Here is a 26,920-nt window from a genome sequence, read left to right on the forward strand (position 1 = left end):
TGTCTGTCTTTCGCCCTTTATTTTCCTCTGTTCGCTACATACACAGCCAAGATGGACACAGCATTAGATAAGCAACGTGTTTCTGAGCCCAGATAATACTTATCTCGACGGCTGTCATTTCCCTCTCTTTTCCCAGACACCGGTGATGTCTGCCTGTTCGTACTGCTCTCACGAAGACATACTTAAAGCAAAGATATGAGTGTGTGAACAGTGTCACCTATATTTACGTGTAAATAGAGACGCTCATAGGCACTCACACAGAAAACAAACACCTCTCCTGGGTCTCTCCCTGGGCATTATTTACATTAGCGCAGCCACTATGAATAATGAAATAAAGACAGATCCCTTGTCAGACGTGGCATTTTAAAACAGTAGCATCTTCCTCAGAGGCAGTAATAGCTTCTGTTACATTTTACTTGATCCTCTTATCCACTCCCACAGAGTGGTACAAATTACAGGATAGAATAATTCCCTACCTATGTCACTAAATAAAGGTTGAATGAATAAGCACTGTCACTGCTGAATGAAGCTCAATTTTTTATCTTGGCATGTCATTATGGAAGAATAGCCTTCTGTTATGATATTATCATCGGCAGAGGTGATTTTTTTCTTTCCCTTTGATGGCAGTCGTCTCTTATTTCAAAGTAGCTGTGTTATTCACATTGTTGAAGAATAGCACAAAGCGTGATCATGTGTTTTGCATCCCTGACTGATGTGCAAGTGTTAGAGAGAGAGAAAAAAAAAGAACACAAAGCAGAGTTTCAGCATCTTGTTCTCGCATGTCTCCACAGGCTCTTTGGAAGTCGTGTTTGTCAGAATGTGCCGTGCCTTTGACTCGCAAAACAACACAGTCTATTTTGATGGAAAATATGCCGGACCTGATGTGTTCAAGTCATTAGGTAAGTGGAGTGGGTTTGTTGCAGTTTGAGCTAGCCTGCATGCATGCATGTGTGTGTGTGTGTGTGTACGTGTGTACGTGTGTACGTGTGCACATGTGCGTGTCTTCTTTCGGTGTCTATCTCCTTTCCTTGGTGTAATAGCCAAAATTAGAGTCTGCTGTTCTGCTCTACACCGTGCTGAAGGCCTGGAAACAAACACTGAGCACTGCCTCACCTGGCATCGCTGTCTCTGCAGCGGTTATTTATGGTAGAACAGAGATGTTAGTGAGGCTCGGCTGCATATGGCTCCTGTAACTGTGGAATAAATAAAGCCAGACGGAGTGTCTTCTGGGAGAGAGCTATCAAAACCATCATTGATAGTCTGACATAAAACATCTCAGGCAAAAGCAAATAGCATTTGTGTTTGACTGCCATGACATTACTAAGAGTCTCCACCATGGATTTTCTCAAACTTCCAACTGCCTTTTGACGAACAAGAAAATGTAAATGTGTCCCATAGTGATGGTAAAAATGCTGAATTCTGTTTCTTAGTGTGAGTTTGCCAATCCCTGTAACTCTGTGTGCCTGTTTGTTTATGAGTGAGTGTGTGTATCTGTCCCAGTGTCCTGTGCGTTCTGTGCAGAGGGGTCTGCAGCGGGGGAGGCAGAGTGATGGGCTTCACAAGCCGCGGTGGCATCCGTCTGTCTCTCTCTATCCCCAATAATTGATTTAACTAAAAGCCTCAATAGTGACCTCATTCTGGCTTGCATAACACCACCCAACTGCCAAAAGTGACTCGTCTGGGAGGCAAAACTCAGTAAAAGCATTGCCTGTTCTGCTTAAGACGCTCCCATGTGCTGTCAGCATGCCGTTCTTTTTCATTCCTTCCCCCATCCTCTTCCCTCCCTATGTGCCTCTCTCCCAATAAAGATCAAGAGTGAATGTTGTTCTTTGGTCTTCCTCATCCTAAGCCCTCTCTGTGTGTCCTTTGCTGTGGCAGGCTGTGACGACTTGATCAGCTCCGTCTTCGAGTTTGGGAAAAACTTGTGTTCTATGCACCTGTCTGAGGATGAGATCGCCCTGTTCTCCGCCTTTGTGTTGATGTCTGCTGGTAGGTGTCACTCACGGTGCAATGGGAAAAAAAACATAGACACACGTTCACCACAACAGAGAACACTGTTGCCCTCCTGTTTTCCCCTCTATCAATTAACAGAGGCACTGCATCATTACTTTTCTCAACCTGATGGTGAAGTGACCTACATGTGACTGCGCAGTAACAGAAAGTTTTTGATAATCAACTTTTCAGATCGGTCCTGGCTCCAGGAGAAAGTAAAGGTGGAGAAACTCCAGCAGAAGATCCAGCTGGCCCTCCAGCATGTCCTGCAGAAGAACCACAGAGAGGATGGTATTCTTACAAAGGTACAAGCAGCACACACTCCATCCATTATCCCAGAGAGAGGCTGACTGCGAACAATGTTTTACCCTTGTAGCAGTGCACTCTCCCTCTGTTTAGGATCTTTATCCACAGGCCATCAACCATTTTACTGCATTAGATTAAAACCAATAGTTCTCAGGGGAAGCTTTCATAATGTTACACGTCTTTTTTATCAGCAGAAAAGTGGCAATTTATCAATTGTACCAGCTCTGTAATATGAAATGTCAAGTTCTCCTCATGTCTGAGCGCTTGTCTCAATATTTACAAGTCTGTTTGCCCCTGTGTGAGACGGGATACACTGTAGGGAGGAATGTTTTTCACTACCATTGCTCCATGTCCTTGCCTCCCTGTGAATCTAAACAGCCTGTCTCCTCTCTCTCCACAGTTGATATGCAAAGTGTCGACACTGCGAGCGCTGTGCAGTAGGCATACAGAGAAGCTTACAGCTTTCAAAGCAATATATCCAGACATTGTGCGTGCCCACTTCCCCCCCTTATACAAGGAGTTGTTCGGATCAGACTTTGAGCAGTCCATGCCCGTTGACGGGTAGCAGCCCTGCCAGGTGCCAGTGTGCCCACCGTAGGGGAATGTGGAGGAGGAATCTGAGACACTTTATTGGTGCCCTGCACAAACCAGAGTGGACAGACGGCACGCTGTTCAACTTCTTCTTTTACATTGGAGGGGAGGGCTTATAGGGAGTTGATTCTCAAGGTTTACTTTATTGAATTTAGTTCTCTCTGGAAGACTATAGTTGGACCCGACACCCCATGGGACATGAAGAGGAGATGGGCACAAATAAGTTTTGTCTGGTTGAATTTGACCTTTTTATGCACATTTCTAACATGGAACTCAAGACCCATTCATTTCCACCAATATTTATTGCATTACAATTATGAATCTGACTTGTAATCACATAAACAATTAAGGAGCCACTATTGACACTCAAACAGCTGAAAAGATCTTAAATAGATATGAAGGTTAATCAACATCAGTATTATTTTCCAGATTACACTCCCAAAACTGCTCCAGAATTGTTCTACTCTCTTTCACACACTCTATCCTTGAACACATGCCTGATGAATGCGCACACTTTGGTCAAGTTCAGCCATGTTTCTCTTGCGTTGAGTGGTGTCTTTTTGAACGCAGTGCTTGGAATGAAAACTCACAGCAACTTTAGGGGGAGGCTCCGTCGGCATGGTGATGCAATCGGCAACTCTCTATGGACAATCGTTTAAAAAAGAAAAAAAAGAGAAACATAGAATTCTGGTAATTCTAATGAAACCACAATGATTTTAGCTGTCAAAGACTCCATCCACCATTGTTGCATAGTGAAATCATGTAAGGCCATCTGCTATTAATCCTTCTCTGGACAGGTGCCCTGGAGAAGCAAGGGGCACCAACACAATGAAAAGGGTCCATTCCACCTGTTTTATAATGTACTACAGGGTATATGGTCATAAGTACTTACTATACAGAAAAAAGTAATGTTTATAGAATCTATTTTAAATAACATGTATGATATTAGTAGTTAGACCATTCTTAATTGTTGAATTGATAAGGCACTTTTATTTACACCTTTCTTTAATTTAAGACGTGTATATTTACCTAGTGATGTGTTGCATGTGCACAAGAAATACAAGTTGAACCATGGTCACAGAGGCTAGTCCTGGGAGCAACAGCTGATACTGGTGTGGAAGTGTTAGGGCTGCGTGTCAGGGGGGGGATGGCGTGGTGGCTCGCGGGCGAACAAAGAGGCGTGTGTGAGGAGGCGGCGTAGAGACACTCAAATCACCTGTTAACTCTGAGGTACCAAGAGCAGTGTAGCTCTGTGATATGCACACATACGATAACAGCCAACAACCCTGTTCTGTGTAATGAACACATCTTTACTGAACGGCATTTGTTTGAACACTTCAATTCAAGAAAACAGAGCTCACTCTCATATTCTCACATATTCCTCATAATTCATTTGGTAGTTTATGGTGGAAAAATGTAATTTACGTGAAGAAAACATAAAAATCAAATATAATCTCAGTCATGTGGTTGGACTGGGATGATGACACATTGATGGTAATCCAATTGTTCCATCTAGTGGAGGGGAAAGATACAGCATGCTACTTACCAGCCTATTGAGAAACATATCGTCGAACCTAAAAGCACATTTATGAGCCTTTCTCAAAATATTTGATGTGGGTTTTTTTTTTTTTAATCTTTATTTTTGAGCGTCTTTATCCGCCTTCTTGCCGCAGCCTCGACCCGGCAACGCCACAACGGGACACAGAAGAAAACAGCGAAGGGAAAGTGAATATTCAAAGCCTTGTCTGGTAGTAAAGCTTCTATTTTTGTAACATGTTTTTGGTTAACGAACCCATGAAAAAGAGTGAGGGAGAGAAAAAGAAGTCAGGTAGCACTTAACTATATTCCTGCAATAATTAGACTAGCTGTTGTTTGTACAATTAGGGGAGAAACATAAAAATGTTAGGACAAGTGCTATTTTCAGAATGCTTTGTTGTTGTGCTTCTGTTTCGTTGAGTGTGTCTTTCTTGTCAGTGTGGTTAGTAACGTGGTAGAAAAAAAAAAAACCCTGGATGTGCCAAACAGTAGTCGTTGCTTCTGCTTTCCAGTCTACTTGTCTGTAACGTAGAATGGATTCCTAAGACATTCCAGCAATCTCAGTAGCAGCGTCGAGAATATCTTTAAAAAAAAGAAAAACAGGAAAATAAAAATAATTTTTTAAAAAGGAAAAAATGATATCCCTTTAGAAACCCAACAAAGCATGTTAACACATCCGTCACCAACCGTAACATAGGATCCAGTTCTTTGTCTTTTTTGTTTTTGTTTGCACACTATCATTCCTCTGCCGTGCAATTTGTACAAGGTGTTAATGCCTTGTGCTGTCACCCCTCAGGGAAGAGTTTTCTTTTTTTGTGCTTTGTGTTTGAGAGGACATTTGTTTGTGCTCATTAGGTTTTGTTTATGTTTTTGTCCAGGAATGTTCCATGAGAAGAAACGTTTGAATATTCATCACTGAATTGTTCAGGATTTTACATTATTGATCCTCTAACTGGGCCTCCAGCCACTCACAAAGAAAACAACACAGCACCAAGTTAAAGAAAAACCCCATATCATGTGTAAAAAAAAAAACTACAAACCCCATCATTTTCACAAACAAGGTTTTATCAGTACGCACAGCATATTTGTGACACATTAAAAAAATAATCTGATTTGGTTTCAAACGGTGTCATCAGGGTCTTTAAAAAAATGTTAACCCTCTTTGTTAGAAAAACCAAATATTCTTATGCAATACTAAATCTCTTGTGTTTTGGATTGTAGTAGATATGCTGTACCTAAGTAATAATCTCTGTTCTCGTCCAATGCTATTTGGATATGCACAAGCCCTCTATATGACTAGCAAACCTCAGTCTCCCAGAAAAAAAAGAAAAAAAAAAAGAAACCCAGTCTGGAACCACTGCTAGACAATCCAGGTTGAGCGGCCCGGCAGGAGCAGCAGAGAGGATGAGGTGTGAATGCTCAGGGAGGTAACAGGTAGACTGAAGAAGCAGCTCGCTTTCCTCTCGACTGTTGCAGAGCATCATAATTAGCTCTTTTGTGAATTTGTGAGCACTCGACTGAAATAGAGGAGGTGGCTGAACAAGCAGTACAACGCTCATTGTTCAGAAAACAACCATGAGACGGACATTTGGCTGATTTCCTGTTATTTATTCACAAAAAGAAAATGTGTTTTTCTTGAAAGTTGTTGGATTCAGTACGAGGTTCCTTTCTCATGAAGTGAAAATTTTGTTTTAATTCAGGTTTAAATAGCTGAGCGACTTGTACTATGTTCTACAATAGAAAACACACAATATGCCTTGTGTTACAATTACGGGTCTCTACAGTGCAGTCATCATCCTTTTTTGAATCGACCTTTATTCACACGGCTGACACAAACACAAAAAGTTATAAAGCCCCATTACTCTGTTTTTCATCGTCTTATGTACTGATACGGCTGCGATAGTGGCAGGAAATGGTCGTCAAACACATGAACACTTGTGTCCAAGTATAAACTGCACCTTCGCACAGGCCTGTAAAGTGATGTCCTTCTGTATATTCTCACTTGAGAGATCCCGCTCTAAGCAAGGGGTCGATGCTAAGTGTGCTATTCAATCAGTGTATAGTATACAGTAAAATGTGCTGGTCCTTCTGTCTCTGCTCTGTTGTCTTTGTAAAAAGCAATAGTATGTTTGTGTGAGTGTGTGTGTGTGTGGGTGCGTGTGTGTGTGTGTATTTGTGAATAAAATAAACCCCAGACAAGGCTTTAATAATTACAGAGGAACAGGGTTATGTGGATGAGGAGGTCTTGATTTTATTTTATTTTTTAAATAAAGGTTTGGGAAAACGCTGAGCTTGATCCATCCATGATAGGTGTAGGTGATATTTTAAAAAAGCATGACATAATGCCTTCAACAATTCATAGGTCTGCAGTTTGCTGTGAAGAAACACAGCCCCCCCAAAAACAGGCTCTTCTATTTGGCGGCGCGGCCACAGCCCGAGCTGAAAAGACTTCTGGACTGTAAATTGTTAAAAACGACTCTCGGTGACCATAAATTGTAAAGATGAGTGTTATGTCACGCTTTAAGTTGTGCAGGAGTGTCGGTGTGCGTTCCCCAGAATTATGAGTCAGTCATCACATTTTTAACAGAACTCATTTCTCTAAAGCACAGCTGATAAGGATTTATGATTAAAAATACGTTTAAGAATATAGTTTTAAAAAGAAAAAAAGCAACTTTTAGCCATAATCGAATGTCAAGCAATAATATATGTCTGTGTATTATTTTTGATTCTTTTGTGCATAATAGTCTTTGAACATCTGCATGTAAATACACCTCTTATTTATCACTTTATTTTTTTGGTTTTGTTTTATTTTTGTGTTGACTTTGTGGATGTTTTTACGTTTCATCTGTATATTTGACCGGTTCTGTTCCCAGGTGGAGAACTAAGAACTTGACATGGCCTGTATGCTGTATCTCTTATTTTCTCACTCTTTCTCTCTCCCTCATTCTCCGCTGTTTCTTCACCATATTTAATGTTATTACTGATTACGTGTATAAAGGTAGCTCTGTAACTTCTGTCTGTATAGGTAAGAGGAAAATACTGCTACTAAGGCCTACCCAGTGAAACTATTTATCTGTTTATCAATTCCACCATATTGTATGATAACTCTGTTTCTAGTTTGCTCCCCTCCTTTAGGATTAGTTTGATAGAGACAGGGTGTGCTGACCTTTATTTTGTGTTGCCCTGATGTGTGGTGCTAGGTAAGTTAATTTTGTGAACAAAGTATTGATTCCTAAGCCTGGCTGCCCTATTAGCACATTCATTTCATGGCATATTAATGTATTATTGATATTAGGACTCAAATAAAGAATAAGAGTAATTAAAATGATAGTGATAAATTTACCCAGCCAGCACCTGTATCAGTGTGCTAGTCTTGGGGTAAGGCACTTATTTCCTTCTGACTTATAGCAAAGCTAGTATCTGCTAATTAACAAACTGTTTAAGGTTGCCTCTCTGGTTTGTGGAAAAATGATCATATTCAAACAGAAACGGCAGTATTGTGTCCCCCCCCCCCCCCTTACTTTCTTGTTAAAACCACTCACTAAGACTGTAGTTTGTCAGGTTTTAAGATACTAAATATTTACCTCTCTTGTATCTGCATAGTTCTTCACCTGATGCAGGGAAGCAGTGCCCGGATTTCATTACACAGAGTCTCGGTATGCTTATGTTAATCCCCCCTTGTTAGATTATCCCTGAAACAGTGGTTTCTTCAAACCAGTGGCAGGAACGGTTTTGCACCATGTGAAGTGTTTATGAAATGTACATGAGAGAATCGCCATTTGAGGACAAAGTCTCTGCACTCTGTAGCAAATATCAGTAAGAATATACTTGCAATAATACACAGCGTATCACACTGAGTGCCTCTCGGTGTAACAAGATGCATACATGGTTTTGATTGTCTGCTTTTTTTGTGGTTTTCCAAAACGTGTACTGATGTGACAATGTATTTTGTACATGAGGATGAATTCTCACTCTCACGCTTCAAATGTTTTTTTCCGGATTCTTTCTTTGTGTCGATCGTGGGTTGAAGCATGACATTAAAGGGTTTCAATGTATACATGTATGTGTACATGTCCTCCCTCACCTTGTCTGAGAAACACAAATGGGAAATTTCATTTTATGGTCAAATAAATTCTCACAAATAATATTACAGAAAAGTTCACTGTAGATTGTTTGCCTTGATTACTAATTCGGCATTTCTTCATCTTCTGTTGGTTTTTTATCAACTTTGTTTTTATTTCACTCAGAACAGAAGATTTTCTGATGCATTATCAAGTATTTGCATCTGTGTGTAAAAGAGGAATACAACACACTTGGATTTCTTTAATGTTCTGTGTTTAATGTGCACTCAGTCGGTCGGGGTAACTTTACATGAAGGGCGTTTGGAGCAGGGGTGGATTCGGATCCTTTCTGTTTCTTTTTTTTCCATGCAAAAGACGTGCAAATTATGGGAAAGCCGAAACTAGTGTGTGGTTGTCAATTTCTAAGTCACTCGTTTGCTACTGATGTTAAAATGGGGACAGATGATCATGTACCTTTTTATCCAGCTCTTTTGAACTCTCTTTAGCAGGTAGTCTATTCACAAACGTAGTTTTGCTCCTTCTTGTCTGATTCTTAAATATGAAAATAAGTATTTTGATTCATTTTGTAAATACAGCTGTAAAGAAAAATAAGAAATTTAATGTTGTCTTTTAAATACTTTTCATTCTAATATGAATGTTGTTATATTGTACTTAGAAACTGTACCTTTAATATTACCTTTATTAAAAGTGCATTGGACACATCGATTTTAGATGTGCTTTATGTGCTGTTATCCCATAATAAAATTTACCGCTTGTAATGGGCTTTTATTTCCTGTTTTTTTAACTGTCGCTATTGTCACCCTCTCTCTCTCTCTCTCTCTCTCTGTGTGTGTCTCTCTCTCTCTATATATCCGTATTTAATACAATTGAACTGAATATTACAAATCACAATAATTTCATTAGGCCTATAACTTCAGGTCTAATGAGAGACTGAACTTCACAAGAAACCATCAGCAGTTTGATTCAAGTTAATTCATTTTACATTTTTTAATCTTAAAATGTGCAATTAGAAATGAAAATCAAAACAAAAGTATAATATAAACATATCAGTCAATAACATTGTAATGCAAAACATAACAGTCATATCACCAAATAAGCCGAGAAACCATTAAAAAAAGATGCTTACTTAATTGTAGTGGTCATAATAAATATTAGATTTTAATGACAGAGCAAGAAGATTCAACAATGAAAACAAATGTCCAGCAAACATTAGGTATACCGAATGTCACATTTTGAGATTCTTTTTCTCAATTGAACCCTCAAACCTGTCAAACTGTTGTGATTGAAAAGTTTCTGAAGTTTTCTGGGTGAGAAATGTAAATCCTCTAAGGAATGATCCGATTTGCCTGGAGGGGAAATTAATGTTTAGTTCTATATAACATCTCGAGGTGCAACCTGGACAAATCTTCAGTGGTTATCTCCTTAAATGTTACAAAATAATACCAATGGTCATTCTAAAGAAGTAGAAATAATTACTTTCAATATGATGACCTTAGTTGACCTGAAATAGATGTTGCCCAGGTCCAGATTAACGACAAACTGAATCTGAACCACATCTTCTAGTTTTCATCCCTCACTGTGTAATGAAGGGTAAAAAGAAAAGAGGATATAATTAGAAGCTGATGCGAGGATGCATCTGCACTGAAGCACATTTCCCACCATCAGAGAGCAGCTCAGGACAGTGGCTGTGATTATTTTTACTTCATTCTCCTACAAACAAGGATGTGGCCATTTCAACTGTTGGAGAGTGACTGACGACAGCACGAAATGGACAAGATTAAGACATTTTGTGAGGGTGTCAATTAACTGAAACAGTTTGTAGCAGTTATAATAATAATAATAATCATTATTATTATTAATTATCATAATAATGATTGTTATTTCTTATTATACACTTTATTTATACAGCACTTTTCAACACACAGACCAAAGGCAAATAACATTGGGGAATAAAATAACACAGAAATAATACAATTGAAAACAGCAGTAAAACAATACCATTTTTAATGTCTTTTTTATTTTTATTTCTGATTCTAACCACTCACCAACCCTTGTTTCTCCTCAACACACTCACACCTACACACAAAGGATCACACACACTCTCATACCTAAACACACACACACGCACACACACTCTATCTCCTCTCATTGTCTGTAATCAGTTTTGTCCTCCCCCCTCGTGTCGAGAGCGTCTCGTTCATGTCTGGTTTTGTTCTATGTCACTTGAATTCTTGTTTTGTTTTTGCTTCACAACAATAAATAAATGACAATAAAGTGATAAAACAAAAATCTGGAAATCAAATAAGAAATGGTGGACTTGGATTATGAACAGGTTTACTTAAAATGTATGTTTAAAGAAGTGATTTAGAAGATGACTCCTTCACTCTTGTAACTTTGAGTACATACGTGTGCGGAACCTTTGTTTGCTTTAAATAAATAACACGGGGGTGGGACATTATCAGCTTCTGTTTCTGGGGGAAATATTTTAGATGAGCACCAAAGTTCAAGTTTTTCTACTATCCAGTAAAAAGGCGGCTGGAGTGTGGTTAACGTCCGGTGGGGGGCAGCAATGTACACAAAGCTTTAATACCAACATGGATTCACCAGACGAAGAAATGTCGCCTGTCAAACGTTTGTTAGCTGGCTAATGCTAACTGGCGCTCCAGTTAGATATTGTCCTTCCTGCGGACAGCGATGGAGCTGCTGTGGTGAGCGATGTTCAAAAGCTTCTTCCGTCAGACATGTTGTCACGGTTCGGACCTTTCAACTAACCTTCTCTTAATGTTAGCTAATACTAACCACCTGACATGCTGGTTAGCGTGCTAAGCTAAGCACGACTGAGAGGGTTTGAAGACTCAATAGGTTTCAATGATTTGAACCCACTTTAATTCCTCCATCATCACGATAGCTATTTAAATGAATATAGCATCAAATATAGATTGACCTGCATGCATTCTACCCAGTATATATATCATATATATATGTGTATATGTATATGTACTGGATAAATTAAAGTGATAGCTTAATAAGTTTGTTTACTTAACTTTATACTCTGTGACATTCAGTGTCGTGTGTGTGTGTGATAGGAATATTAAATGGTAAACATTCATATTGTGTGTAACACAGGGATTTATGTTAGAATAAAAGAACTAATATTATTATAATTGTCGCGTATAATAATGGCTTAGTAAGTTACAGAGATGCTCTGTTGATTATGTCGTGAAGCTCTCTGAGAGAACTAATCTTCTGACAAACAAATGAATTAATGTACTGACTGAAACTAATAACTTGATGATCTTTCAAACTGAGTAACTGGAATTTCAGATTTTTTAATGTCATTGGTTTTACTCACTTGAATTCATCACCAGTGTATTTTATTAAACAGAAAACAGAGCTGCTACAGTGCGACATAGAGTAACTCTCCTCTTACAGTGCACACTACCCCACACCACTGAAGCAAGTTCTTGTAGCTTGCATGTCAAAAGAATGGGAGTCTGTCCCAGTACAGAAGCGTGGCAGTGTAGAATGTTATGTTTCTGTCTCTTTTTAAATTAAGGGACGATCATCCAGCTCCTGATGGTCCATTCTTCACCAGAGATCTCTATGAGAAATATTCCCTTGCACCTAATATCAGAGAACTGTGGGCCTCTCTCCAAAGGTATGACAATACATTAACATATTAAATAACACATCAGTCCAGATTTATTACACTGTGGTTTTAAAGACTAATCCGTGAGACTGAATTCTCTTTTCCACTCATTTTTTCTCTGACTCAGTCCTGTAGAGAACATAAAAGAGGGATGTGAAGTTGGAGCTGCAAAAACCTCCAGCTCTCATACAACAGAAGACGCTGTAGAGTTTAAAAACAAGAGCTGGAACAGCTGTGATAGTGATGATCCATTTGCAGACAATGCTGCAGAAGAATGCAACGGTGCCAAGAAATCAAAAGTGAAGGTCAGTCAGGTTGAGAATGAGGCCCGGGCTGCTTTCCCTGAACCCAGGCTGCCCTACCCTTGTATGTCCACCCTGTCCAGCAAAGACCAGAGCACGTATCTTGGCTTTTTGATGAGTAAGAAAACCAGGGATCCTCCACAGGTACCAGCGTTCTCTCCTTACTGTTTTTTGATCTAACCAGTCTCTGTTGCATCACTTTAGTCTAATTGTCTGCTATAATATTTCAGGGCTTAAAGGCACAAGTGAACAGCGAAGTGATGCAGTTCATGAGGTACTTGCAAGATGTGGCCAGAATGTGTACTGAAGACTACAATTTCATATCACAGGGAGCTATGCAATATTCAGAGGTACTGATGCTACAAGAATTGAATCTGTGGTCAGTCCTGTGTGAGCTTTGTTCACAAATATGAAGACAAATGGCTCAAATGGTTTTCAGGATTTCTTCAGGAGTTGTTTGGATCACATGAAGATGATTCCTCAACTCTACCAAATCCACGAGATGACGAGTTTGACAGGCGGAACGTTCAACCCAGGGCTGACGCTGACCTTTGAAAAACAGCTTCTAATCATGGTAATGCACTTTTGATGTGTACGTGAGTCACACAAGATCGGTTTCACTCCACTTCACTGACTTCACTTCATAAATGCCATTGTCCACGGTTCTGTTCAGCCTTTGAACTTGAAGTATTGTATTGCAGTATCAGTCTTTTACTGTTGATTCACTTCCTCCTTTTTCATGTTTGCACCCTTTATTTCTCCAGGGCAATGTGGATATTACAGACCACAAGATAGTGCCTGCTGATGCACAGCTTGCATCGGATTATCACAGTGTTTCATCAGAGAATCCTCCAGCTAAAAAAGCTAAGGACATGCACGCTGTAAGCAATTGTCTCGCTTTTTTAATTACTCCAATAAAGTTACAAAGATGTTTTACTGCTAGAATGGGATTCATGACCGCAGGTCTATTGTAACTCCATTCTAGCTCTTGCAGTTTTCACAAAAGACACCAGAGGGTGTTCACGTCTTGCTCAGCAAAACCAGAGTTAATTGTGTTTCTGAATGATGCCAAGGCAGACTGTCAAAGTCCAGTTAAATGTAGACGCTATTGTATCTATCCGAGTATGTACTTTGTAGTTTGTTTGATGTTTGATGCAGTGGTTGTTCTGGTGGTGTGACCCTGTCTTTTTTCTCTACAGACAATCAGCAGTGACGCTAATGCAGAGAAGCTGTGTGGCCGTTACGAGCCTCATGTGTGTATGACTCGCGATGCCTTAGTCAAGCTACTGGACAACCATGGTCCTGACTTTGGGGAGCCATGGGAGCTGCCTGTTTGGATCAAATCAAATTCAGGAAAAGGTAAAGCTTCATCAGTCAGTCACTCAGGCTGTCATGGGAGAAACAATTTAATTAGGGCCAATTTCGGGATCAAACTTCTCAAATCATTCAAAATAATTACCCTCCAACATTTAAATACAGTCACTCTAGAATGTCACTCAGTAGAGCGCATACTTCTGCCAAGGCCCAGCAGTCCCCTTAAATTCAATCAAGCTGCTCCACATTTCACACACTCATAGATATCAGTCCATTTGATTTGCCTTTTTAATACAGATCCATAGACTATTCCCTGGGAAAACACACAAATGTTGAAAAACACCCCGTCTCGCTAGAAAGTAAAAAATCCCTGGATCCGCCCCCTGATCCTGATCCACACCAAAATGTTATGGGTTCTTTCCTGACCCATATCACACCCTTTCACCAAGTTTCAATGAAATCAGTACAGTTGTGTTTGTGTAATTTTCTTTACAAACAAACATACAAACCAATTAACAAAAAGACAGACGAGTGACAACAAAACCTCTTTGGTGGAGGTTATAGTATATAGATAGTACACCTTCCCCAGGTAAACATGTTTAAATAAGTTAGATAATGAATACTGATACACAGCATTAATACCTAAAAATAATAGAAATAGTGCATTAACAGTTCAACTTCAAACAGAACATGTTGTACATTTATTTTTTAGTTTTACATTTCACTTCTACAGAAAAATGGCAACCATTTAGTGTAATCTTACCAAAATAGTAAAAATTGCAACTTTGTGATTTTATGTCAAGATTTGAAAATTCAATTTCAAAATTTATTGTCATATGCACAGTAAAGAAACACGTTTCCCTGTGCAATGAAATTCTTACATTGCTGCCCACAAAGGATGCCGGAATATATATAAATAAATCTAAGAAAATATAACAAAGCAAATGCAGTAAAACATAGAAATATAAACTATAGGAAGAGAAACATAAAATTTTCTTGTGTGATGAAAAATTATGTACCACATTCCACAGTAAACGGTATAGTGCAATTGAGCTGATGGATTCAAGGTAACAGGTATTGTAGGGCAATGGAATAAAGTGTCCGCAATATAATAAAGTGTCCAATAGAAGATAAAGTGGCCAGTGAGGGGGGGCTCAGTCCTTAAGGGTGGGCTCAGCTGTTTAGCAGTCTAACGGCTGTGGGAAAGAAGGAGTTCTTGAACCTGCTGGTTCTGTATCTCACACTCCTGAACCTGCGGCCTGAGTGTAGGCGTACATTACTCTATTTTTAAAATACGATTATAAAATAGATATTTAAGATAATGGCATGAAATTAGGAAAAGGTTTGAAATTGATAATTCATTCATATCAGATTTTTTTGTGAAGATGAAAATGTTTTAATCATGTTTTTAAAAGAAATACAAAATGAAGAAGTAAGTTAAGATAAATTACAGTGTGCATTGACATCAAATGGCCTCCTGGTGGTACTGTTTCTCATTGTCCTGTATTTCATGTGTGTCATCCACAGGCAGTAGTCAGAAGAAGACGGTGTACATAGACTCCCCCCTGCTTAAGACTGAAATGACAGTGAAAGAGAGGAGTCGCTTTTACCATGAGGAGAGTTTGAAGCTCTCCATCACGAAGAATGGAAGAATAAACCTCTTTCGTTTAATGACAGAGCTTCCAGACAGTGAACAGCAACTCACTCCGGTATGTTGACTCACAATTAGGTATCATAAAATATGTTATGTGCTTTTATATCATTCGAGAAATGTTTTTTCTGTTTCTAAATCAGGAGAACTCACAAAGAAGTTTAGTGTCTTTTGAAAATGAGAGTCTTGATTTTGAGGTAGACCTCACTGACCTGGAGACATTTGGGGAGACGGCAACCGTTAAAGCCTCCAAGATGCAGAAAGTACAGACTGAGCAGCATGCAGGTGTTAAAGGTATAAAAGCTACAAGTGTCAAACCTATAAGTAAGAAGAATCCTGCAAACAAGAGCAGCAGTTCACTAGAGGAGCTGAACACCTCGTTGACTGTTATGGATGATCCCATGACGAAGGAGGCAGCTCAGCCGCTTCAGAGTGAGACCTGTGAACCAAAGACTGAACAGCTGAGGTACGACTCTGCACAGATAAGTGACCGAGACGTAGCTTCTACAGGAGACTCTGATGATGAGAAGCTGGTCATTGATGATTTGTCTCCAGCTGCAAAACCTTCAACACAACCTAAGCTTAAGACCTCACCATGCTCCTCTGACCCTCCTGTGACCCCAGCCTCTGAGACCCTCCCTGTACAGTCACCGCAGTCATCTTCCCCTGAGAAAGTCACAAGGCAGACGCGACAATCAAAAAGAGCTAAGGCTGGCGACCAGCTGGGAGAGATCCTACGCATGCAGACAGCAATGTTCAACACAGCAGGCAAATGCTCCACTGTGCCCCTGGAGACCACCTCACCCTCCCCATGCATGGGACCCCCAAGTCACTCCAATCCAACGTCTCTGGTTAAACCCTGCGTGACCTCATACTTGGAGAGAAACCAGGACGGAGAGACCTGCTCCGTTCCACACAAATCTGCACCGGTGGTTAACATCAACACGACAGAGCACAAAAGTTAGTGTCAAATCGATTTTCATTGTGTGGATTCAAGTTGTGTCTGTGTCCTTAGTTAACATACTGTACATTATTGCCCCCCCATGCAGAAATACTGTCACAAGACCTGCAGGCTGGTGCAGAAGATGAACAAGACTACAAAGCTCCAGAGGAGGGAAACCTGCTCTACAAGCTCTATAGTCTGCAAGACCTGCTGCTCATGGTCCGCAGCTCTGTCTCACTGACTCATTCAAGAAAAGTCGGCAGCCAAAACCAGGTACACATTTTACACCCGTCCTCCAGAATTTCAGCAAACTCTGGAGAATGTCTGCACTTTGGGATCCGAACGTTCTCTGGAGTTTGTCTGTCACACATTAAGAATGCAGACACGTTCACAACAGCACAGAAATCTTGTTCAAACGAAGGGTGGGGCAGGAGGCGGGACATTACTTATAAATTCTGTCTGCAGTAACACTGGTGTCAGCCCTCATCGCCAAAAGCTCTCGAATCTCGCTGTCTTTCTAAGATAACATCTTCATCTTCTACGTGTGTGACACGTCTTTTTCGTCCTGAGAAATGTTTATTCCTTTTTTTTTCAGTTTTGCTTCATTCGTTGTTTGTTAGAAACCTCATCAATCCCACTCACTGGTGGTGAAACCTCTAGATAATCTCCTCCTGTATCCTCATATGACTCACTCAGAAATTATCCAGAGGTTTTCCAAGGGGGCTTGCAGGAAAAATGTCCTCATGAACTGACATGCACATTTGCATTCTGATGTACAACCTCTCCGGAGAATCTCCTCACTGCATGTCTGAAATCCGCTATAGTTTCATATTTGTGTATAAAATCAATACATCCAACCGTCCGATATCTTTCCTCTGCTTTCTGCTCCACTAGTATGTACCAGTGCACGTCTTGCCCAAGCTGGAGTACCAGTTGAGTTATGGTGTCGAGTGTTTAACCAGCAGCGAGGCTTCCCAGCTGTGGACTGAGACATTGCTCCACTCCAGCACAGTTTCATACATAGGTAAAACTTTTACTAACATTACTGCCACTACTTTACTTGAAATCAATGCAAAATGTTCCTAAATCCTTTGTTCTAGTGTAATTCCTTTTATTTTTCAACATAAAAGCTAAGAAAAAAGTCAAAGTAATTTGACTCAAAAAAATATTTTTCTCTTCTCCTTCCCTCACTGAGTTCAGTAGAGTCCACGAGGCATATCCTCCCACAAACCAATGGAATATTCTGCAGATGACTCACCATCCTGCTGCGACTGAGTGGTGTTTAAGTTTACTTTGTTGCCATATCAACAAGCCACATCTGATTGTGGGGAATTACCAAGAATGCAGTTGTCGAGCTCAGCTAAATGTTGTTTTTAACCTTGATTAAATTGCCTAATGGATTATCATTGATTTATGATCTGCTGCTCACCCGTAGTTCAAGACTCAGGCTGAGACACCGCTGTCTTCACTGTGTGAGCTGCTTTGACTTCTGTAGATGATGCATAGGAAAGTTTTTTTTTTTCCTGTCGTAGTCTTTAGTCTCTAAATTATAGCCCTTTGTCTCTCAGTACACACTTTGACAGAACAAGCTTATCTCCTGGCTCCTTTAATTCTGCTGTGATGAGGAGCTCAGTCAGAAATGGAAATAACTCACATCAAGGATTGGAGTTTCCTTTTTATGTTTAAAAAACATTTGTTCATTCAATCTAAAAAATGGACAAAGTGTCACAGCACTATCAAAAAAGCCAGGTAGAAAACTGATGATATTCTACACTGCTGTATTTAATAATATAGGTTATCTACAGTTGGATGGCAGCACTCTTGGCTGATAAAAGACTTTATTCAGTGGCTCTGTGTTCATCATGTGCTTTATCATGTGGCTTTTCCCAGTTGTGTATTTATGGCTGTGCAGTCTTGCAGGCTCTAAAATAGTCTATAATTGAAGGAAGGCTTTTTTGAATTATAAGCTGTGAGTGGGAGGCAGCAGCACAGACAGGACCAGCGAGCGTTTCTTACTCCCCTCACTCAAAGCTTGTACCAACGCTGGCAAATCATCAGACTAATTACTTTGTAAGCTCCAGGAGAGTGACTGATGAGGAGGTGAAGCTCTCCATGTGCACGCTCATTAGCTCCTTCTCTCAGCGCATCTCTTGTTCCTCCCTCTCTGTAGCTCACATCAATGCACACTCATCAAAAGTAGCTCTGTTGAGGAAGCTGCCTGACGACTGGAAACAGAACATCTCCTGTGGGCTCACGTGAGTTTCATCACTACAGACGATCTGGATGAACCTCATCCTTTTTTTATGGTTGCCAGATTCACTCAGTTAATCAATAATCCTGATCTTTTCAACAGTGGTATCTATCGTCGCCTCTGTTTTTGTTATCTGAGTCAGTGTTGAGGTTTCCATCCCCACCAAAGTAGACAGACTGTAACTTGGTGATATCTGTGTTCCATCCACAGGCCATCCAAATCACTTAATATCCTGCACCACCTACTGAAAAAACTAACCAGGTAGGTTTTGTCATCTTAGTTTTGTTTGTACACATTTAGTGCTGAGCTCCTCTTCTCTCATTTTCCTCTTTTTATTTCAGATATTATCTTGCAATGAACATTTCTTGCTGTGTTTAGGATAATGACATTGTACAGTCTGGTCTGATGGCCTCGAGCTAAAGATATGACGTTAGCATGTTTGTGTTGGAGGATTACACAATCAGTTACTCAACAACTCTCAGACTATGTGTCACCTTCTCCTTTCTGTATTCACCTGTGATCCAGTCATTTAGCATGTCAACCAGAGATTTGTCAGGAGTCTAAGCAACACACCCTCAGTGATTTGATTTGATTCTTTAGGTTAGACGAAGGACAGTACCTGATTGCGCACAAGGCAGGGGAGCCATTTGTGACCTTATTAAAAGCAGCTACTGGGAAAGTGAGTCGGGGGGCATACAACCTGCAGCAGCTCCACGGTTCCGTCCCACAGCCCCCGGCCTCGGGCTTCGTGCCGTGGGTACCTGTTGATCCAGCTGTGGTCCTTCCTTTCCACCAAGCACATGGTCGCGTTCCATGCACCTTCCCAACAAAACCTTTCCCGAAGGTGTGTGCTTCATTTAAACAGTATAAAGACGACACTGAAAAAACAGTTCATGGCTTGGCAGGTAATGACAGATGGATGGAAGGTTAAAATGTGACTGATTTGTGGTGAAGTGTGTGGAAGTACCACACCCTTGGACACACAAAGAAGTCCCTGCAGAGGAATTCTCTCAAAGCCAAAGTAAATGCAAAGTACCAAACACTTGTTCATTTATCAAACAGGCTGAACTACACTACTGCTTAGCTTACAAGCCCAAAACTAACAACAGTAACAATAGAGAACGTAATAATTTCAGCAACAGCTCAGTGTGGTTTGTTGATGTAGACAGTGACACATTCACAAGATGCCTGTCTAAAATTCCACTCAGTGAAGATGTTAACTCATCTTTTGGCTCAACACACAGCTGTCAATAAAACAAGTTTTCTGTCATGTATTTTGCCTCTGACTAATCATCAGATTAGCAAATTAATTTCTTTATTCAACAGACGGCGAGAGATGGGTCAACACAGGCCAGCAGCCGTGGAGCTGGTCAGTCGAAGAGCCAAAAGAGGAATGCAGGAGGGAATGTGAAGAACAAACAAAGTAAACGCACGGCCAAGCGTAACAAGTATATTAAAAAGCTTGTTCAGAAGTCAATTTAACATCTTGATGGACATCATAGGTAAATCAGAGGAAGGGAAACCACCAACCACGTAAGATTGCACACTGGAAGTACTTTATGACTTTATAGTGAAGCACTTTCTACAATGTAAAAATTGACACTTTTTGTATTGTTTTGTATATTTTATCAATTAAAATGTTTTGTAAAAAAATAATGTTCATATCTTTGTTTGGTTATTATCTCTGGACCATGAAATCTGGTTTTGAGATGGCTTTAATAATCTCCTGAAGGCACAGAGCTCTGGTCACTCACATTCATTTGTGTGTTGTCAAACTTGAACAAAGCTTCCCTCTCGTGAGCTTCTAGTGGAAAAGGTTAGAGTCATGAGGAGGTTGTCGGAGCTGGGGGCGGTGAAAAGGGGAAGTCTTTGTATGTATGAAAAGCTAAAGCATCCACACCCATCCCACTTAAACATCGCCTGGACACATCTCTGTATCATCTCAACTTTCCCACCTTAGGTAAGTTTAGTTTGATTTGATGTTTTGATTGAGAACTACTTTATGTCTCACTGAGATTAACTTGACAAAGTCATGAGTCATATGATGATTTCCACATGATTTCAGTTCAGTTTCTGTTCTTGTGCTGTGTTTGTGCTTTTTCTAGTTTTCTGTAAGTATAAAAACAGATAGAATTCCTGCTCTTCACTGTGCATATGCACTCAGTTAACAAACCAGTCTGCTTTCTGGTAGCACTTTTTCCAGGGTGTGTCTCTGGGGTTACTTTAGAAAATGTGAGTCATGCTGAACAGGGGATTTGAACATTAGTGTTGTGTCAGTAGAATCTGAACATAAAGCAGAGTCTGCTCCAAATGTAAAACGGCAGCAGAAACTTGATTAAATGGATCAAGACCATTTGAGGATTTGCGTCACTGAGTTAAATGAATGAAGTCATTCAGACTTGTGCCTCTGTTTAGAAGACAGCCTTAGTGGTGATAACATCTTCAGGCAAAACAAACATGACCCCTTCAACTCAGACAACTGATCCGATTACAGTGAGAGTGGATTGTGTGTTGACAGTTCTGTCATCTTTTTTTCAGGACCGTCAGAATGGCTATGGTATCAGAGTTCCTGGGACAACTGTCTCTCAACGTTGGGGTAATGCCACTTTTTTTTCTTTCTCCTTTTTGTCCAATATCTATCTCAGGAAATATACAGCGCATCACACACACAGAATACTGTTTGTTTGATAATGTTTTTACCTTTTCGACTCTGAATCCTCAGACCCAAGAGCCCAAGTTCCCCACTGTGGTCCCTGCAACGGACTTTGACCCTGACAGAGATGCTGCCAGAATCGAGACGGCCATCAAAACCAAAGGCAAGACTATAAAAACTGTGCATGGCTCTCAAAAACAGATTCAGTGCTTGGTACTGCAAGCTTCTCTCCAGTGGCTGGTATTTGTGAGTCAGCATCCTGGCTTAAAATCTTTTGACCGTGCTGGGAACATCTCCAAGTCTGTGCCTCAGTGTTGGCAGAGCATTGTTCTGGACCCTGGCTGAGAGCTGTTGGCAACAGTCTGACCGCCAACCCTCTGACAGTCCACCATTTTGTTGTAGTGACAAATGAGTTACGTGTGGAGAGATTTTTCTTTTCTAGAGAGGGCGTGAGTGGGAAATACCTTGCGACCATGTTGAATTGAGCCTGTGATACTCTATACTGCATCTTGTTCTTCCTCTTAAAACTACTCAAGTCTAATGGCATCAGCTACAGTGCAGACTTGATACACACGCTTCCATCAATCATCTAACTCTGGTGAACTGTCTGACTAAGTCCACGTTCAGCTATGTGGCGTTATAGCCAGGTAACATTTTAACCCACAGTGCTCCGCAAGAGTAAGAATATTTTTCTTACTAAATAGTTCATTAAATCTAATCCTAAATATTCGTCAAATGTTTTATCTTGAAGCATCTTTTGTGTGCTAAATGTTTTGCAGTGTATACAGCATACAATTTAAAAAAATATATATAAAAACAGAACTTTGACTGAGCATCATGCAGCACCTTTAGCTGATGATTAGTTTTAATATCAAATTCCTTGTAACTCATGTTTTATTTCCAAATTCTACTGTAATTTCATCAAAATAACTTCGATATAGTTTCATGAATACATTAAGAGGTTGAATTCCATCACTCATGTCTCACTTAGTGTGTCTGTTTGTCTCTTGTTCATTAGGAGTGGACGAGCAGACCATAATTGACGTCCTAACAAAACGGACCTACTCTCAAAGAAGAGACATCGCTTTTGCATATGAAAAGAGGGCGAAGAAGGTACTGTATATACAGACGGGACGTGGAATAAACCCTGCACAGCTCTGATCATGTGCCGGGACACATTCAGTCCCATCTGGTGACACTGTTCCATTTGTTTTAAGGACATGATCTCAGCCCTGAAGGGGGCGCTGTCTGGTTCCCTGGAAACAGTGATCCTTGGACTGATGAGGAGCACGGCCCAATATGATGCCTCAGAAATCAGAGGATCAATCAAGGTGAGGGACGTGGAGTCAATGAATCACACTGAAGGATTACACTGCCCTCTAGTGGAAATGAGAAAACATGCCTTTTTTTCTTGAGACATATAAAGATAGGTGGTGTGTCACTTTGAGAGACGTGTGTAATGAAGATTTCTGTCTCTTCAGGGTTTAGGAACAGATGAGGAAACGCTGATTGAGATTTTGTGCTCACGCAGCAACGATGAGCTGGTGGAGATCAAGAAGGTTTACAAAGAGCGTAAGTTCATTTAACTCTGAATGTGGAGCTCAGGTCAAAGTGACACATTTTGTACCAAAAGAAAAATGAAGCAACTTTGTGTCCACATGCTACAGTGTATGTCCTTTAGAGACAGAATCACTTGCTGCACCTGCTGTCTGCACCCTCTGTAAGTGTGGCATTGTGTACAATGTTATTTCAGATTATTATAACATTTATTCATATTTTCTCTCACTGTGTCGCTAACTCCTGCACATCACAGTGTGTTGGTCACTTCTGCTACAACATGAGCAAATGATTCTGCTCTGAGGGCCTTAGAGCTGATATTGGAAGATACTTAGCCACAGAGAAGAGGAGGATATTTAAGAATATGAGGATAATGTAGAAATAAATTCTGAATATGAAAGCAAATTTTTATTTAAACTTTTGTCTTATACCCGGTGTTCAAAGAGTTATGTGTTTGCTGTGGGTATGGAGCTGAATCTAAAATGAAAATGTTGTTTCCCCACAGTGTTTAAGAAGGATCTGGATAAAGATGTCGCAGGTGACACCTCTGGGAATTTTGCTAAGCTGCTCTTGGCTCTGGTGCAGGTGAGATCTGGCAACATCTGTCATTATACTGTGTGCATTAAATAAAACTGCATGTTGAAACTGACCTGAGTCATGTTTTATTCCTGCGCAGACCAAGAGAGCTGAACCATCCTCTATTGTAGACTTTGAAAAGGTCGATCTAGATGCCAGAGTAAGTTGCCATTTTCTCTTTGTCTGGATAGATTAACTAATTAATTTTAAGTGTTTACATTTTATAATAAAATATACAATATTCAGCATCATTGAAATGTTAATGTGTTCATTGTTTTGATCAGGAAAAGACTTTCCAAACATTGATATTGTAAATAAACCTCAGGCTTCCACTGTTATAATCCTGACAATAAATATTTATTTTGAAGATTTACTCTTGTCCTTCATCTCTTTACACTGTTTTATCCAAACCACAATGTTATGATGGTTATTTGATTCAAGTTGGATGTAGAAACTGTTTGAATATGAACAATTTATTGACTTCATTGGACTATTCTTAAAATATGTGTCATGTGTTTGGCCAGTGTCCCACTTTACCCCTATATATGAAAATAAGGAGTTGTTTTTATTTAACCAAACTAAATGATGGGGAATCTACGGCAACAACAACACACATTCAGAAATTAGAGTTAATTTAACAATAATTGTTGAACCAGTTATTTTCATTGCAGACTTGTTTACTGGTGTTTTGTTGATTTAACTCAGGCGCTCTACGAGGCTGGGATAAAGAATAGAGGAACGGATGTGGCGACCTGGATCTCCATCATGTCTGAGAGAAGTGTGCCACACCTGCAAAGAGGTGCCACACCCTGTTCACATGTGGAATCATTAAGTGTTGGTTATTGCTTTGTTTTAATGCCTTCATCATCTGCTTGTTAGTGTTTCAGAGATACAAGAGCTACAGCCCCTATGACATGCAGGAGAGTATCGTGAAGGAAGTCAAAGGAGACTTGCAAAGGTCCTTTCTGGTGCTAGGTACATTTATCTTGTATCAGTAATTGTAATTTTAATAGATGAAAATTATGTTTTAAATTGGTCATCACCATATTCATATTATATAGTTAATATACAAATTGTATTGTTGTGTATATTTACTCTGGTTTTATTTTGTTTCAGTTCAGTGCTTTGAAAACAAACAGCTGTACTTTGCCAAGAGACTGAATGAAGCCATGAAGGTAGTTACAGCGCTCTTCTCTTTCCTCCAGTTGTAACTTGGCTTTTTTTTTTAAAGCCCACACTTTCTTTCTTTCTTTTTCCGGAACAAATGTAAGAAGTACATCTGTTTGTGAAAATTACATTTTGCTTCAGGATCACAGAATCCAAAGTTGGCAAAAAGTCATCTTACAGCAGCGTTGCATCAGCTGCTGTAGTTAAGTATAGAACGTGTACGACTTCAGTAAGTGCTGACTTGTGCTCGTCTGCGCAGAGCAAAGGAGCCAAAGAGAAGATGGTGACCAGAATCATTGTGTCACGCTGCGAGGTGGACCTGAAGAAGATCTGCTCCGAATTCAAGACCAACTTTGGACAGACTCTGCAAAGGACTATTCTGGTAAATGAATAATTCAACCGGCCTTAGATCCATTACTGACTTACAGACTTGCTCTGTCATGCAGCTCCTCTAACCTGCTCTGTGTCTGCAGGAACACACCAAGGGAGACTACCAGAAGGCAATGCTCAGCCTGTGTGGACCAGAGCAGTAGAAATCAATCATCAGTATCAAAAGGGTCTCACTTTTCCACACTGGAGAGGTGAATATCACACTTAAGAGGAAACTCTGCGGCTAAAGCCCATCCCAGTTATTACACACACACACACACACACACACACACACACACTTAAAGGCAACATTCAAGAGGATAACGTTTTTGCTATATGAAGAATCTGTATTACAGCTTATGTTTGTCAGAACAAACTGGAAATGAAGTTGCATTGTTGAAGTATGAAAGCCATCTTAGTTTGGTCTTACTTAGTGTTTCCATAGTTTTCCACTAGAGGGCGCTGTAGGAGCATTAAAAACAGCAGTCGGAGGCTCCAGCCCGTCTGTGTGGCCTCATAACATCTGATGCCTGTGATGAAAAGCAGAAAAGTTTAAATATAATGAAATATTTCATCTCCAGTTGCTGTTTTCATTGTATGCTTTTCCTGCTAATTAGAAGTCGTAAGTAAAGTGAAAATAAAAAGATCGAAGTACTATAGATATTTTATTTACACAAGATAAAAATAATGTTTTTTGTTTCTTGTCATCTTGACATTTAAAAACTCGTAGTTTAAATTACTGCTGTGAAATTTAAAACTTCATGTGTGTAAAAGGATTCATGATTTTATGAATACAGTCTCTTGATCCATGCAGCATCTTTTCATACAAATAAATCTTTCTCATTTTCCACTTTGAGGTTCCATCAAGATGATTTAATCATTAGTGTGTTTTTCTGTGTTTGTTTGGTGCTAATATTTTAATTAAAAATGTTAATTTTACCTCTGGCAACGATGATTTGCATAACCACTAAACAAGCATCTATACAGTGTATTTCTGCTGTTTAGTTTGTGGTCTCTCAGGATGGAGAAGTAACCACCACAGTGTTGTCAAGGCATTTCTACTGAAGTATAAGGAAAAAATGGCCCCAAAAGGCAAGAGCAGTACTGCTGATCTACGCAGTGATGAGGAAGAGGATGTGAGGGGGAAACACGGACCCAATAATCTAAAGAAAATGAAGTGGTGTACTGTAACTCAAATATGAAAGCAGATCATCTATTATTGGGGGAGAAATTGCCTGATAAAATAATGCTTCTGTCTAATATTTTCACTGGTTGAGTAGCTAGGGAGATAAATGGCATAAATTTTTAACAAGGCGCTGGATTTATGATCATTTTGTAATAATATTGATGAGAACATTAGCCCTTTGTGATGGTTTATGTTTATTGGCAATAAAAAAATAAAATATAGTGTAAAAGAAGGTAAAACAGTATTTTTCAAAGAAGGAAGTGGGATTTATGCGTGAATATGGTGACAGATTAATCTCTGCATCATAAAGAGGAAAGTAGCACCATATTTTTCCCTTTTTATATGGATGTACAACATGCTGTTCTGTTCAAGGCCAGCCCACAGGGACCTGCAGCAAACCCAAGGGGAACTCTCCTCTCGATTGAAACGATGCAATTTACTGTCCCAAACGCTGGCACTTCATCATTCAGAGGACTTTAACCCCATGAATGTCAAACACAGAGCATTCTGGGAAGGAGATGGAATACCTTGCATTACCATAACAACTAGAGCCAAATGACGATCACTCACGAGCCTAAAAGGTGAAGAATAATACCATATAATCACCCAGTAACGTTTGAATTTGAGGATATATCAATGAGATCTTTTTTTTTTTTTTATCTTAATAATCTAATATACCAACAGTGAACCAGTGACCAGTCCCAGCTGTTGGTTCACTGTGTCCTGGTGGTTTTAAAGGTCAGACAAATCTCGTTCTGTTTTTCCAGCACTTGTCCCAGTTAGATCGAACATGTG

The 26,920-nt window shown here is 39.8% G+C and overlaps 3 protein-coding genes across 5 annotated transcripts in view; all 3 read left to right on the forward strand.

Annotated features, from left to right (window-relative positions):
• The window catches only part of roraa (RAR-related orphan receptor A, paralog a), a 173,545-nt gene extending 168,008 nt beyond the window's left edge, over positions 1-5,537 (forward strand). For both annotated transcript variants that reach the window (XM_020079419.2, XM_020079420.2), the window contains 4 exons: positions 792-899; positions 1,879-1,989; positions 2,185-2,297; positions 2,699-5,537. In XM_020079419.2, coding sequence (XP_019934978.1) covers positions 792-899; positions 1,879-1,989; positions 2,185-2,297; positions 2,699-2,863 — 497 coding nt within the window. In that variant the 3' untranslated portion in view covers positions 2,864-5,537. The remainder of the gene's footprint in view (positions 1-791; positions 900-1,878; positions 1,990-2,184; positions 2,298-2,698) is intronic.
• Positions 5,538-11,068: 5,531 nt separating this feature from the next.
• On the forward strand, positions 11,069-20,273 carry ice2 (interactor of little elongator complex ELL subunit 2). 2 transcript variants are annotated; one of them, XM_020114041.2, is made up of 15 exons: positions 11,069-11,215; positions 12,064-12,165; positions 12,284-12,602; positions 12,689-12,808; positions 12,898-13,032; positions 13,223-13,339; positions 13,658-13,817; positions 15,300-15,481; positions 15,567-16,383; positions 16,473-16,639; positions 17,261-17,390; positions 18,537-18,621; positions 18,828-18,878; positions 19,218-19,461; positions 19,944-20,273. In XM_020114041.2, exons 1-15 carry the CDS (start codon positions 11,202-11,204, stop codon positions 20,097-20,099), a joined length of 2,799 nt encoding a protein of 932 aa, XP_019969600.2. In that variant the 5' UTR covers positions 11,069-11,201; the 3' UTR covers positions 20,100-20,273. The 2 variants fall into 2 exon arrangements, with proteins under 2 accessions (XP_019969600.2, XP_069384072.1); XM_069527971.1 differs by lacking the exons at positions 18,537-18,621; positions 18,828-18,878; positions 19,218-19,461; positions 19,944-20,273 and adding an exon at positions 17,567-17,753.
• A 163-nt stretch (positions 20,274-20,436) lies between these two features.
• On the forward strand, positions 20,437-25,811 carry anxa2a (annexin A2a). The gene is made up of 13 exons (XM_020078411.2): positions 20,437-20,577; positions 21,156-21,213; positions 21,340-21,433; positions 22,289-22,383; positions 22,488-22,601; positions 22,752-22,842; positions 23,333-23,412; positions 23,504-23,563; positions 24,109-24,202; positions 24,283-24,378; positions 24,520-24,578; positions 24,830-24,952; positions 25,044-25,811. Exons 2-13 carry the CDS (start codon positions 21,166-21,168, stop codon positions 25,101-25,103), a joined length of 1,014 nt encoding a protein of 337 aa, XP_019933970.1. The 5' UTR covers positions 20,437-20,577; positions 21,156-21,165; the 3' UTR covers positions 25,104-25,811.
• Positions 25,812-26,920: the final 1,109 nt, after the last annotated feature.

Source organism: Paralichthys olivaceus, chromosome 7, assembly GCF_024713975.1.
Source record: "Paralichthys olivaceus isolate ysfri-2021 chromosome 7, ASM2471397v2, whole genome shotgun sequence".
Lineage (NCBI taxonomy): Eukaryota > Metazoa > Chordata > Actinopteri > Pleuronectiformes > Paralichthyidae > Paralichthys > Paralichthys olivaceus.

Coding starts and splice junctions, on each gene's coding strand:
- anxa2a (XM_020078411.2), top strand. CDS start 21,166: ATGGCTATGGTATCAGAGTTCCTGGGACAACTGTCTCTCAACGTTGGG. Junction 24,203..24,282: donor TGTGCCACACCTGCAAAGAG/GTGCCACACCCT, acceptor TCTGCTTGTTAG/TGTTTCAGAGATACAAGAGC. Junction 24,579..24,829: donor GACTGAATGAAGCCATGAAG/GTAGTTACAGCG, acceptor TCGTCTGCGCAG/AGCAAAGGAGCCAAAGAGAA.
- ice2 (XM_020114041.2), top strand. Junction 16,640..17,260: donor AAGTCGGCAGCCAAAACCAG/GTACACATTTTA, acceptor CTGCTCCACTAG/TATGTACCAGTGCACGTCTT. Junction 18,879..19,217: donor CTACTGAAAAAACTAACCAG/GTAGGTTTTGTC, acceptor TTGATTCTTTAG/GTTAGACGAAGGACAGTACC.